The 12,500-nt window shown below is 49.8% G+C and overlaps 1 protein-coding gene across 2 annotated transcripts in view; it reads left to right on the top strand.

The window, feature by feature from the left end:
* The window catches only part of uacaa (uveal autoantigen with coiled-coil domains and ankyrin repeats a), a 49,646-nt gene that overhangs the window by 29,423 nt on the left and 7,723 nt on the right, over window positions 1–12,500 (top strand). Inside the window, exons 11-12 of one of the 2 annotated variants that reach the window (XM_031564798.2) lie at window positions 10,245–11,948; window positions 12,207–12,500. The exon at window positions 12,207–12,500 is cut by the window's right edge and continues 84 nt beyond it. In XM_031564798.2, coding sequence (XP_031420658.1) covers window positions 10,245–11,948; window positions 12,207–12,500 — 1,998 coding nt within the window. Of the gene's footprint in view, window positions 1–10,244 lie in introns of both variants that reach the window. The other variant, XM_031564797.2, reaches the window with a different exon arrangement.

Here is a 12,500-nt window from a genome sequence, read left to right as displayed (position 1 = left end):
ACACACACATTCTCACGAGCAAGTGACACACGCGTCCACATACCAACACCCTCTCAAAGACACATCAGCTTGTCGGGTCTATTTGCAGTCCCATGCAGTTCTCAATCAGCGAATCAAAACCAGGATATGAAGTTCTCTCAGATTTATTGTAGAATTTAAACCACAACAAAGAGATGCATTCCGGAAATAGATCTGCCAGATACATTCGCCCCAAGATATTTAAAAGGTTACCTCCCACCTATGCCCTGTTTGGTAAACCCCTACAGCCAATTAGGTTAGACCTCCCATCTGACCCCACTCAAATCAGAAGGCGATACTGTATCTGATAGCACACCCATTATTTCCCTTGGGTCAACGTGAGGTTACGCTCTCTTATTTCAAATTCCAACGGTTTAACTCTAACCCCCGTCTCACATAAATCAATGGGTATTCTGTAAATCCATTTTCCATATTCATTTCCTACAAAAATACTCCAACAAGCTCATAAACACACTCACACACACACACACACACAGTCCCTCAGGTCAATGGAGGTAAATGCCGTGGATCAATTGGGCTCACAAGCTGCCAATAACTGACTGCCACCCTCTTCAGATATAATGGAGATGCCCTGCTGGCCAGAGGCCTTAGGTAAAGCCTGCACGGAGCATCTGAAGGGCAGGACAGCTATGATTGCCTGTTATTACTCGTTGTGTGTGTGTGTGTGTGTGTGTGTTTGTGTTTGCCTGAGAAGGCTCTGTGTCGTTATGGAGGGGGGGATGCTGGGGCTGTGAGTGACAGTCGACACACAAGACAACACCGCTGGGGGAGAATCACTGCTCTCGTACATCTCCAAGACGACGGGAAATGTCATCACTGCTCTCGTACATCTCCAAGGCAACGGGACATGTCTTCACATGATGTGCTGGGAGAATAAAACCAGTTATAATAAGAGGCTGGAAGCTGGACAGTGGTATTGACTAGAGGGGTGTGTGTGAGTGTGAGGGGGGGGGGGTGTGTGAGTGTGAGGGGTGTGTGAGTGTGAGATTGTCGGATATTAGAATATCAAAAACGGTTTATATGCACACCACAGCAGGGATAGAACAGTACTGTGTGTTTATATGCAAACCATATCAGGGACAGAAGCAGACACAGACACAGACACAGACACAGACACAGACACAGACACAGACACAGACACAGACACAGACACAGACACAGACACAGACACAGACACAGACACAGACACAGACACAGACACAGACACAGACACAGACACAGACACAGACACAGACACAGGCACAGGCACAGGCACAGGCACAGGCACAGGCACAGGCACAGGCACAGGCACAGGCACAGGCACAGGCACAGGCTGGGCTTGGCAGGACCTCAGAGCTCAGTCTCAGATGGCCACATGGCAGGACAACAGTTACTAGGCAGCCCATCCCAGATGTCATGGGAGACGGGCGCCCAGATAAACCCATCACCAGCATCTACATTGTCACCATGACAATACGAAGATCAATGAACTGCTTCTTTTTAAAGCTGATTTCAGAGCATTTCTCCTGCAATTTGTTCATATTATTGTCAGATCAATGACTTGCACACTGTCCATGTGACAGGGTGATGATGGGCGATCAATGATTTGCACACTGTCCATGTGACAGGGCGATGATGGGCGATCAATGATTTGCACACTGTCCATGTGACAGGGTGATGATGGGCGATCAATGATGTTTTTCTCTCAGCTGCTCCCTCTGTTGACTCAGACTGTGGTCAGGTCATTGATCCTCAATGTCTCCATTATTCATGTGACAATGTGTTGAAAAATTAGCAGTTTCTTTTACAGATCGGTTTGAGGACGTTTCTGTTTCAGAGTTTGAGTGCTGGCTTAGATTTTGATGTCTTTTGTAATTAGTGTCCTCTGAACCTTTGACCTTTGAACTTTGATGTATTTAGATCTCTCTCTCTGTCTTTCTCAAATCAAATCTAATCAAACTTTATTTATACGGCGCATTTCATACCAGGAGGTAACACAATGCGCTTCACAGAAGGAAATTTCCTAGCATAGAAACTAAAAGCTGCCTCTCCATGTCTCTTTGTCCTCTCTCTCTCTCTCTCTCTCTCTCTCTCTCTCTCTCTCTCTCTCTCTCTTTAGTGTCTCCTTCTTTCCCTGAGTAACAAAGTTACAGCGGAAGCAGAATTTCTGTAATGAATTCTCTGAGCCCCTGGTGCTGGTGTCGACCCGTCCTGTGTGAGCTGGCTTACCGTTGAGATTAAGAGAATAATTGACAGGAAGATTATACTCCTCACCGTAGTGAGGAAATGGGAAAATAAATCTTAGGCCTGTCTAAGCGAGGTGTGTGTGTGTGTGCGTGTGTGTGTGTGCGTGCGTACGTGCGTGATTGTGTGTGTGTGTGTGCGTGTGTGTGTGTATATGTGTGTGTATATGTGTGCGTGTGTGTGTGTGCGTGCGTGTGTGTGTGTGTGTGTGCGTGTGTGTGTGTGTCTGTGTGTGCGTGTGTGTGAGTGTATGTGTGTGTGTGTGTGTGTACTGTATATGTGTGTGTATATGTGTGTGTGTGTGTGTGTGTGTGCGTGTGTGTTTGTGTGTGTGTGTGTGCGTGTGTGTGTGTGTGTGTGTGTGTATATGTGTGTGTGCGTGTGTGTGCGTGTGTGTGTGCGTGTGCGCTCCCTCTGATCTCCACCCTTTAGTGTATTATCTGCTTATTCGACAGAAAGGACAGAAAGTGACCTGTCTGCATACCTGAGTGACACAGGGGACACTATGCACAGAGAGACAGGGGACACTATGCACAGAGAGACAGGGGACACTATGCACAGAGAGACAGGGGACACTATGCACAGAGAGACAGGGGACACTATGCACAGAGAGACAGGGGACACTATGCACAGAGAGACAGGGGACACTATGCACAGAGCTGAGGGAGTGAGACAGGGGACACTATGCACAGAGCTGAGGGAGTGAGACAGAACTGAGGAAGTGAGACAGGGGACACTATGCACAGAGAGACAGGGGACACTATGCACAGAGCTGAGGGAGTGAGACAGAACTGAGGAAGTGAGACAGGGGACAGTATGCACAGAGCTGAGGGAGTGAGACAGGAGACACTATGCACAGAGAGACAGGGGACACTATGCACAGAGCTGAGGGAAAGTCTGAGACTCAGAGGGCTGACTCACCATATTTAATGGACTGAATGCTGACTGAACACATCTGACAGGAATCTGACTGAACATCGTAAATGGACTAAACGCTGACTGAACAAAAACATCTGACAGCAATCTGACTGACTTAGTACGTAAATGGACTAAACGCTGACTGAATGTGTCAGATGCACTGAAGACTGCCCTAACATGTCATGGGCCTCGGAGACACACCAGGGTCGATGCCGATACCCCCCCCCTGGGTGTGTTCAGGGTCGATGCCGATACCCCCCCCCCCCCCAGGTGTGTTAAATCAACAGAACTGACTGAATGTGTCCAATTGACAGAAATCTGACTGAATGCCCTAGTAGGCTTCTGAGGACCAAGGGCCAAGCGCATGATTGGCTGAGGACCAAGGGCCAAGCGCTTGATTGGCTGAGGACCAAGGGCCAAGCGCTTGATTGGCTGCCCGGTTTGGCCACGGTTTGGTGCCAGGAATGCCTGAAAACATGGTGTGGTACAAACAGAACCCTTATGGTTAAAACCGCTTCTGCCTGCTGCAGGAGCGCAGAATGACAAGTTGCGCTTTTCTGTCTTTTGCGTACGCATTCGTGGGAGGGTTGTGGGAAACGATGTGTGCAAGGTGAAGCCCAAGGAGTGACTTATTGTGTATTCCGTTGTATGTATTAAAACCGCAGGGGACAGCGCACCTCGGTTTTGTGGTGAAAATCTTCTACCTTTTAAACAAGAATTTTTTAAACAAGGTTCAGGAGGAGCCCATTGACAGCTGTCTCTCACCCCACTTCTTCTTTCTAGGAGATTTAGACCCTCCTTACCTGTCAGCTATGTCCCCTGCTCTGGCGTAGCAAAGCATTTGGCGCAGCTTCCCTTAGGCAGACGTTCATTGTTTGGGATTTTCGTCTCCTCCAGTGCATTTGAAGAAAGATGACTTCGATGACCTCCGACGCCTTATCCAGGGGTTTCTCAGGATGTAGCCCCCTCCTCTAGGGATGCACGATACCACTTTTTTACAAACCGATACGAGTACGAGTATTTTTATTTGTGTACTTGCCGATACCGAGTACCGATACCGATACTTCTTAGATTTGGTCTCCATGAAAGTGCAATTAATTTGGAGGCAGATTTTATTTTATCCTCTGCAGATTATGTCAAGCCTATAGTACAAAATTAACAGAAGGCTATCCCAAGCCAAAAATAAACAGAGCTTTTCTGGTTTTAACACACAAAAAAAGCCTTCAAACAGACAATATCATCACATTAGACAAAATGCAAATATAACCAGATAAAGGCAATTCAATTTGCTGCATAGTTAACAACACAGTCTGCTTAACAAAAAGTGAACTATTACTGGATTAGCACAAGAGCACATTTCAGTTACAAAAGGATCAGAAGAATCTCCTGCTCAAGTACACAAACAATCACTTAACCTATGTGGCACAGTCTTTCTCTCTACCTCTCTCTCTCTCTGTGTGCGTGCGCGTTTTTTTCTTTTGCAAGACGTCAGTTAAGATTGGTTGCTTCGGTCTTGCGCCACTAGCATCAGTGAACTCTGTGTACTTAGCACTATGGTGCGTCTTCAGATGTTTAATCAAATTGCTTGTGTTAAACAGAGTACTTTCCTTTCCGCCCCTCGACACCGTAGCAGTGCAGATCTTACACTGTGCCTTACTCCTGTCGTCGTCATTTATCTTAAAATGAGCCCAAATCGCCGTTAAGGCAGCACCACGGAATTGCTAATCGCTAACGAGATGCTAGCAGCTAAATTTCGCGAAACCTGTATACTGAAATACTTTGACACTATGACAAACTTTCCTAACACAGTCAAACATCAAGCAAATGCAACACAAGACGGCAAATAAGCTACTTACTAGTCTGGCAGAGAATGGTAGGACAGGTAGGACAATAAATCACATTTTGTGTCAGCATAGCCCGGCCAGTTTGATGCAGTGAAATACTGATGAGTGGTATCGGTGCTTGGTATCGGCAATTCAACAACGAGTACGAGTACGAGTACGAGTATTTTAACGAAGTATCGGCACCGATACCGATACTGGTATCGGTATCGGTGCATCCCTACCCTCCTCCATCGGTTCAGTACGTCGTTTAGTACGTCAATCAGTACGTCAATCAGTACGTCAGTCAGTACGTCAATCAGTACGTCAATCGGTACGTCAATCGGTACGTCAGTCGGTACATCAATGCGTCAATCAGTACGTCAGTCAGTATGTCAGTCAGTATGTCAATCAGTACGTCAGTCGGTACGTCAATCGGTACGTCAATCGGTACGTCAATCGGTACGTCAATCGGTACCTCAGTCGGTACATCAATGCGTCAATCAGTACGTCAGTCGGTACGTCAATCGCTATGTCAGTCAGTACGTCAGTCAGTACGTCAGTCAGTACGTCAATCAGCCCGGATCCCCCGGCCGGAGCACACCGTCTCCACGCCACACCGTCTCCACGCCACACCCCTCGATTCTCCTCTCCCTCCTGTCCTAGCGCCCAGATGGTCGAGGGGTATGTGCACCCCGCATCTACGCTCTAGGGCAAAAAGTTCCTCAGCTCTAATTACCATTGGTGCAATAGAACAGACTGGTCATCTGCCCACGTGTTCTCTGGCCACAGCAACTCCTCTCCCGCCTCCTCCTCCTCCTCCTCCTCCTCATCTTCCGCTGTCTTCAAGTAAACCTTCCTCTCGGCTATCTCCAGCCAGCCGAGAGAAAGACCAGCACACACACATACACACACACACACACACACAGAGGAGAGCTATCTCCAGCCCGTCTCGGTTGACCTGACCCTCCAAGCTGGGTCCTCCTTTAAACGTTTTCACTCCAGTCCTCCTGGACAGCGTTTTCACCTCGCTCAGTTTCTCCAGCTTCGATACACTAACCCTCTCATTCACCTCATACACTAACCCTCTCATACGCTCATACACTAATCCTCTCATTCACCTCATACACTAACCCTCTCATACGCTCATACACTAACCCTCATCTCATTCACCTCATACACTAACCCTCTCATACGCTCATACACTAACCCTCATCTCATTCACCTCATACACTAACCCTCTCATACGCTCATACACTAACCCTCATCTCATTCACCTCATACACTAACCCTCTCATACGCTCATACACTAACCCTCATCTCATTCACCTCATACACTAACCCTCTCATACGCTCATACACTAACCCTCATCTCATTCACCTCATACACTAACCCTCTCATTCACCTCATACACTAACCCTCTTCTCATTCACCTCATACAGTAACCCTCTCATTCACCTCATACACTAACCCTCTCATTCACCTCATACACTAACCCTCTTCTCATTCACCTCATACACTAACCCTCTTCTCATTCACCTCATACACTAACCCTCTTCTCATTCACCTCATACAGTAACCCTCTCATACGCTCATACATGTCATAGCATTAAGATCTCCACCAATAAGGTATACTGTACTTATCCAGCATTCATTTGTGTTACTGTAAGGCACACAGCTCTGAGTGCCCTTCCTTTTCTGACGTCAGGACAAGCTTATTAATCAAAGGCATTCACAGGCAACAGCCAGCTACAGAGAACTCAAGCACACACACACTCACACACACACGCTCTATCTCTCTCTCACACACATGGATATTCGTGCCTTATAGCTCTTCACAACAGATTCATGTCCAAGCACACATGATTTCACTCTCACAGCTACGTTTTTATTGGCCTTTTGGGCTGCTGAGGCGTGATGGGCTTACCAGCTCTACTTCTAGTTTGAATTCAGCTGTACATCCCTCACACTCACACACACACACTCACACACACACACACCTCATCCCTGTGTCTCAGGCTAACAGATGTTAGATCACCATGACATCAAACAGAGAAAAAACAACCAATTTCAGAAAGGCCGATCGATTTTCATTTTTAGTCTGGCTTTTCCCCCGCCAGCCTTTCCAGTGCTTAACCCATCACATCTCGTATTGATTCGCACAGTCTTCAGCGTTCAGTTACAGACGAGCCCCCAGCCACTCGTCAGTCCTGCCAGCCACTCCTGAAATCCGTCCTCAATAAATCACAAGTCTCAGCAGATCGCTGTTCAGCCCATTCATTTAGGATAGGATGGAACCAAACAGCGGCCTAGCCGAGCAGCCAATCAAACGCTTGGCCCTTGGTCCTCAGCCAATCAAACACTTGGCCCTTGGTCCTCAGCCAGTCAAACGCTTGGCCCTTGGTCCTCAGATGCCTACTGAGGCTACATCCATTCTAATCTGTCAAATCTCCAACCTGTCCACGAAGCATTCATTCCACCGTAGATACTACTTGTCCACGGAGCATTCATTCCACCGTAGATATTACTTGTCCACGGAGCATTCATTCAACCGTAGATATTACTTGTCCACGGAGCATTCATTCCACCGTAGATACTACTTGTCCACGAAGAATTCATTCCACCGTAGATACTACTTGCGGTACTGACCCCACATGCAAGCTCTCTTGGGGCGTCAGTGTAGGCATTAGGCCAGTATCACAGCCAGCTTCCCAGGCTAAGCATGCTTATGAACAGCACTCTACACTAAGCTTTCAGATGGGCCAAGCATGCTTATGATCAGCCCTCCACACCAAGCTTTCAGATGGGCCAAGCATGCTTATGATCAGCGCTCTACAGCGACTAGTAAAGTTATGTTTTCTAAACAAAGTTTTGGAGGATTGACAGCTGTCACTCACCCCTTTTCTGCTTTCTAGGAGATTTAAACCCGCCTTACCTGTCCACTATGTCACACACTCCAATACAGAACGCTGCCACTCGCATACTTACTAGAACTAAAAAAATATGAACATATTTCACATGTATTTGACTCTCTGCACTGGCTCCCTGTCAAAAATAGAATTGATTTAGTAGGAGCACCAAATTACCTCAAGAATTGAGTTGTCCCCTACTGCCCACCGAGACCACTTTGTCCCCAGAGTGCAGGTCTCCTTGTTATTTCAAGAATATCAGAAAGCCCAACAGGAGGCAGAGCCTTCTGCTATCGACCCCCCCACACTCGTGTAATTTTCTTCCTGCCTCCATCTGAGAAGCGGACACCCTCTCCATCTTTCAATCTACACTTTCCTCTATAATTCCTCTTCAGTGCATCCTATAGTCATGAATAATGCAACAAAATCTGTCACCTGACGCAGCATACTTCATACTTCTTGTCAGTCATGTTGTTGTATTTAACAGCAGTTGGCTACAGACAGCCATGTTGTTGTGTTTAGCAGCAGTGGGCTACAGACAGCGCATGTTGTGTTTAGCAGCAGTGGGCTATAGACAGCACATGTTGTGTTTAGCAGCAGTGGGCTACAGACAGCACATGTTGTTGTGTTTAGCAGCAGTGGGCTACAGACAGCACATGTTGTGTTTAGCAGCAGTGGGCTACAGACAGCACATGTTGTTGTGTTTAGCAGCAGTGGGCTATAGACAGCGCATGTTGTACTGTGCAGGAGGGCCTTTACATTTACATTTACATTTAGTCATTTAGCAGACGCTTTTGTCCAAAGCGACGTACAAGGGAGAGAATATTCAAGCTACGAGCAATAGAACCTGGTGTAACAATACATAAATACTACTTTACATAAGAAATATAACAAAAAAAAAAAAAAGAAAGAAAGAAGTGCAGAAATGTAACTGCTGTAATTGCAAGTTACGCACTAGTCGAAGTGCCAGTTAGGACAGGAAGTGCTCTCTGAAGAGTTGGGTCTTCAAGAGCTTCTTAAAGGTAGAGAGGGACGCCCCTGCTCTGGTAGTGCTGGGTAGTTCATTCCACCAACGTGGAACTACAAATGAGAATAGTCTGGACTGCCGTACTTGCACAGACGGCACTGCCAAACGACGCTCACTAGAAGAGCGCAGCATCCTGGGTGTAACATTTGCCCTTACAAGAGCATTTAGGTAGGTGGGAGCAGAACCATCAAGCACTCTGTAGGCAAGCATAAGTGACTTGAACTTAATGCGAGCAGCTACAGGCAGCCAGTGGAGGTCAATAAGAAGCGGGGTGACGTGTGCCCTCTTCGGTTGGTTGAACACCAGACGCGCCGCCGCGTTCTGGATCATTTGTAGTGGTTTCACCACGCAAGCCTTTACTGATGCGGCGCGTGTTGTTGCAGTTGTGCATTGTTGTTGCATTGTTGTTGTGTCCTGCCAGCCTTGCTATCCTTTTATAACTCAAATTCTCATGTGCCATTTAAACATAACTAAACATAAACTAAATTCCCGCACACCATGCTGGGCAGCTTCTCCCTCTCCCCCTTCGTCTCCTTCTATATCATATTATGCTGAGGCATTAATACTGATGAAGTGTCCATATTGCCTGCTCTTAATTGTTTATCTAAATATATCTCTTTATCTGTTTATGAAATTTATGTTTACTCACCAAATGTTTCTCTAATTTATTGCGTGACCTTTGGCGGCTGTGAAAACAGTTACGGTGATGGGGAACAATGTTAAGTACATCTACGCATATTAGGCAGCTGAACTCTGCCCACTCACTGTGGGCCTGTTCTCCCCCTCCTAATCTAGACTGTCTCACCTGCCTACATCCTATCCAACAACACTGTCATGCATTCATTCTACCCTGCTCATGATATATCTACATACTTCGGGAGCGGTTAGGGGTTCGGTGTCTTGCTCAAAGAACAATTCGACACTTGGTGAGGAGGAGTTGGGATCGAACTAGAAACCTTCCGATTACTAAACGACTCCTCTACCTCCTGAACCACTGTCGCCAGTGTTGTGTGTCTGTGTTGTGTGTGTGTGTTGTGTGTCTGTGTTGTGTGTCTGTGTTGTGTGTCTGTGCTCTGTAGGCTAAAGGATGTATGGACTGAACGTTTGACTGACAGAATGCTGAGGGTCTGTGTTGTGTGTCTGTGTTGTGTGTCTGTGTTGTGTGTGTGTGTGTTGTGTGTGTGTGTGTGTTGTGTGTCTGTGTTGTGTGTCAGTGCCCTGTAGGCTAAAGGATGTATGGACTGAACTTTAGACTGACTGAATGCTGAGGGTCTGTGTTGTGTGTGTTGTGTGTCTGTGCCCTGTAGGCTAAAGGAGGACCCCTATTGCCAGGTGCTGTGCCCAGGCCCGCTGTCCGCCCAGGGGAAGCTTTCGTGGGGGAGGTGGAGGCGCTCCGTTGGGAGCTGAGGGAGGTGAGGAGGAGGCAGGAGGTGGCCGAAGAGGAGGCGCTGAAGTTGCGGGCGGTGCTCTCGCAGAGGGAGGCGCAGCACGAGGAGCAGAGGAGGAGCGGCGAGCTGGCCCTGCAGGAGGCCCACGGGCGCTCCTGGCAGCTGGAGGAGGCGCTGAGGGAGGTGCAGAGGAGGATGGTGGGCTCGGAGGCGCGCGTGCGGCAGATGCAGGCCCACCTGATGGCCGTCAGGGAGAACGTGGTGGAGGAGCTCAGGGTCCAGCTGCACGAGGCCGCGGCCCAGAGGGAGGAGGCGCGAGGGGAGGCGGTGCGCCTCCACAGGGAGCTGAGCCTGAGCAGGAGGCGTGGGGAAGAGCAGCGCGGGAGGGAGGAGCAGCTGGCTGAGGAGGTGCAGAGGCTGCGCCAGCAGCTGGATCGGGCGGTGAGGGACAGGAAGGAGGTGAACGCCAGGCTGGCACAGGCAGAGGTCAGTCTGAGGGGCAAGGATCTAGACGCCACCAAGAAGCTCCTATCGGACGCCATGGGCAGGCAGATCGTCAAGCTGCGGCAGGACCAGGGGACAGCCAGCCAGACCCAGGAGGTGGGCAGCATGGCACAGAATGCCACCCCTCCCCAAGAGACGAACGAGGAGAGCACAGAGACTCAGAGTGCCATCTCTCCTGATTATAAGCCTGACGAGGCTATGGGGGCAGGAAGCACCACCTCCCTAAGAGACGAGGAGGCCAGCATTGAGCAAAGTGCCACTTCTCTTCTTCACGACACCCGTAAAGAGGACACAGGCGCCCCGAGCAGCACCTCTCTGCCTCTGCCGGTGAGCAGGGACTCCCAGGCCTCCGCCGAGCGCCAGGAACCTGCAGCCATCTGGCCCCCTCCCCCTGAAGACCACGTCCCTCGCGCGGAGCACGAGGCTCTGAGGAGCGCCCTGAGCGCCAGCCTGGAGCAGGCGGAGGCGGGGGCGCAGGAGGCCCTGCGGCGGTGCCAGGGGGCCCGCGAGGAGGCCGACGGACTGCTGAGGGAGCTGCAGGAGCAGAGGGCGGAGCTGGACACCATCCAGGAGGCGCTGCAGGCCCGCTTTGTCCCGCTGGTCGTCCTCGAGGAGAAGGAGAGGGAGCTCGCTCAGCTCAGGGAGGTGGTGCAGGAAAGGGAGAAGGCTATGATGGAGGAGAAGGAGAAGGCTACACTCAAGGAGAAGGAGCTCGCTCAGCTCAGGGAGGCGCTGCAGGAGAGGGAGAAGACTATGATGGAGGAGAAGGAGAAGGCTACAATCAAGGAGGAGGAGCTGGTTCAGCTCAGGGAGGTGGTGCAGGAAAGGGAGAAGGCCAAGATGGAGGAGAAAGAAAGGGAGGTGACTGTACTGAATGAGCAGGAGAAGGAGCTCACCCTACTCAGGCTAACCTTGCAGGAGAGGGAGCAGGCTGCACAGGAAGGAGAGGAAAGGGAGGTGACTGCACTCAGTGCGAAGGAGAGAGAGCTGGCACAGGTGAGGCGTACCTTGCAAGAGAGGGAGCAGGCTATGATGGAGGAGAAGGAGGCTCACAAGGCTGCATTGGACGAGAAAGAGAGGGAGCTGACTGACCTCCGAGGGGTCCTGCAGGAGAGAGAGATGGCTGCCGTGAAGGAGAAGGAAACAGAACGAGCTACACTGGAGGAGAAAGAGAAGGAGCTGGTCCGACTCAGCCAAACTTTACAGGAGAGGGAGCTGGCCATAATGGAGGAGAAGCAGAGGGAGCTGGCTGACCTCCGAGGGGTCCTGCTGGAGAGGGAGATGGCTGCTGTGAAGGAGAAGGAAAGAGAGCGAGCTGCAGTGGAGGAGAAGGAGAGGGAACTGGTCCGACTCAGGATAGCGCTTCAGGAGACAAAGATGGCCTCCTTTGAGAAGGAGCAGGAGCAGGTTCAGCTCAGACAAACTTTACAAGACAGGGAGCAGGCCATGATGAAGGAGAAGGAGAGGGAGCTGGCTGAGCTCCGAGGGGTCCTGCAGGAGAGAGAGATGGCCTCCTTTGAGAAGGAGCAGGCGCAGGTTCAGCTCAGACTGACTTTGATACAGGAGCAGAAGAGGAGAGCTGGAGATGAAGAGGGGGAGGCGTCGGGAGGTGGCCATGGCGATCAGGAGGCACGTGCCGAGGATGAGGAGCAGAGAGAGATTAGTGACGCT

Source organism: Clupea harengus, chromosome 3, assembly GCF_900700415.2.
Source record: "Clupea harengus chromosome 3, Ch_v2.0.2, whole genome shotgun sequence".
NCBI lineage: Eukaryota > Metazoa > Chordata > Actinopteri > Clupeiformes > Clupeidae > Clupea > Clupea harengus.
This window is presented reverse-complemented; position numbering and strand designations above follow the sequence as displayed.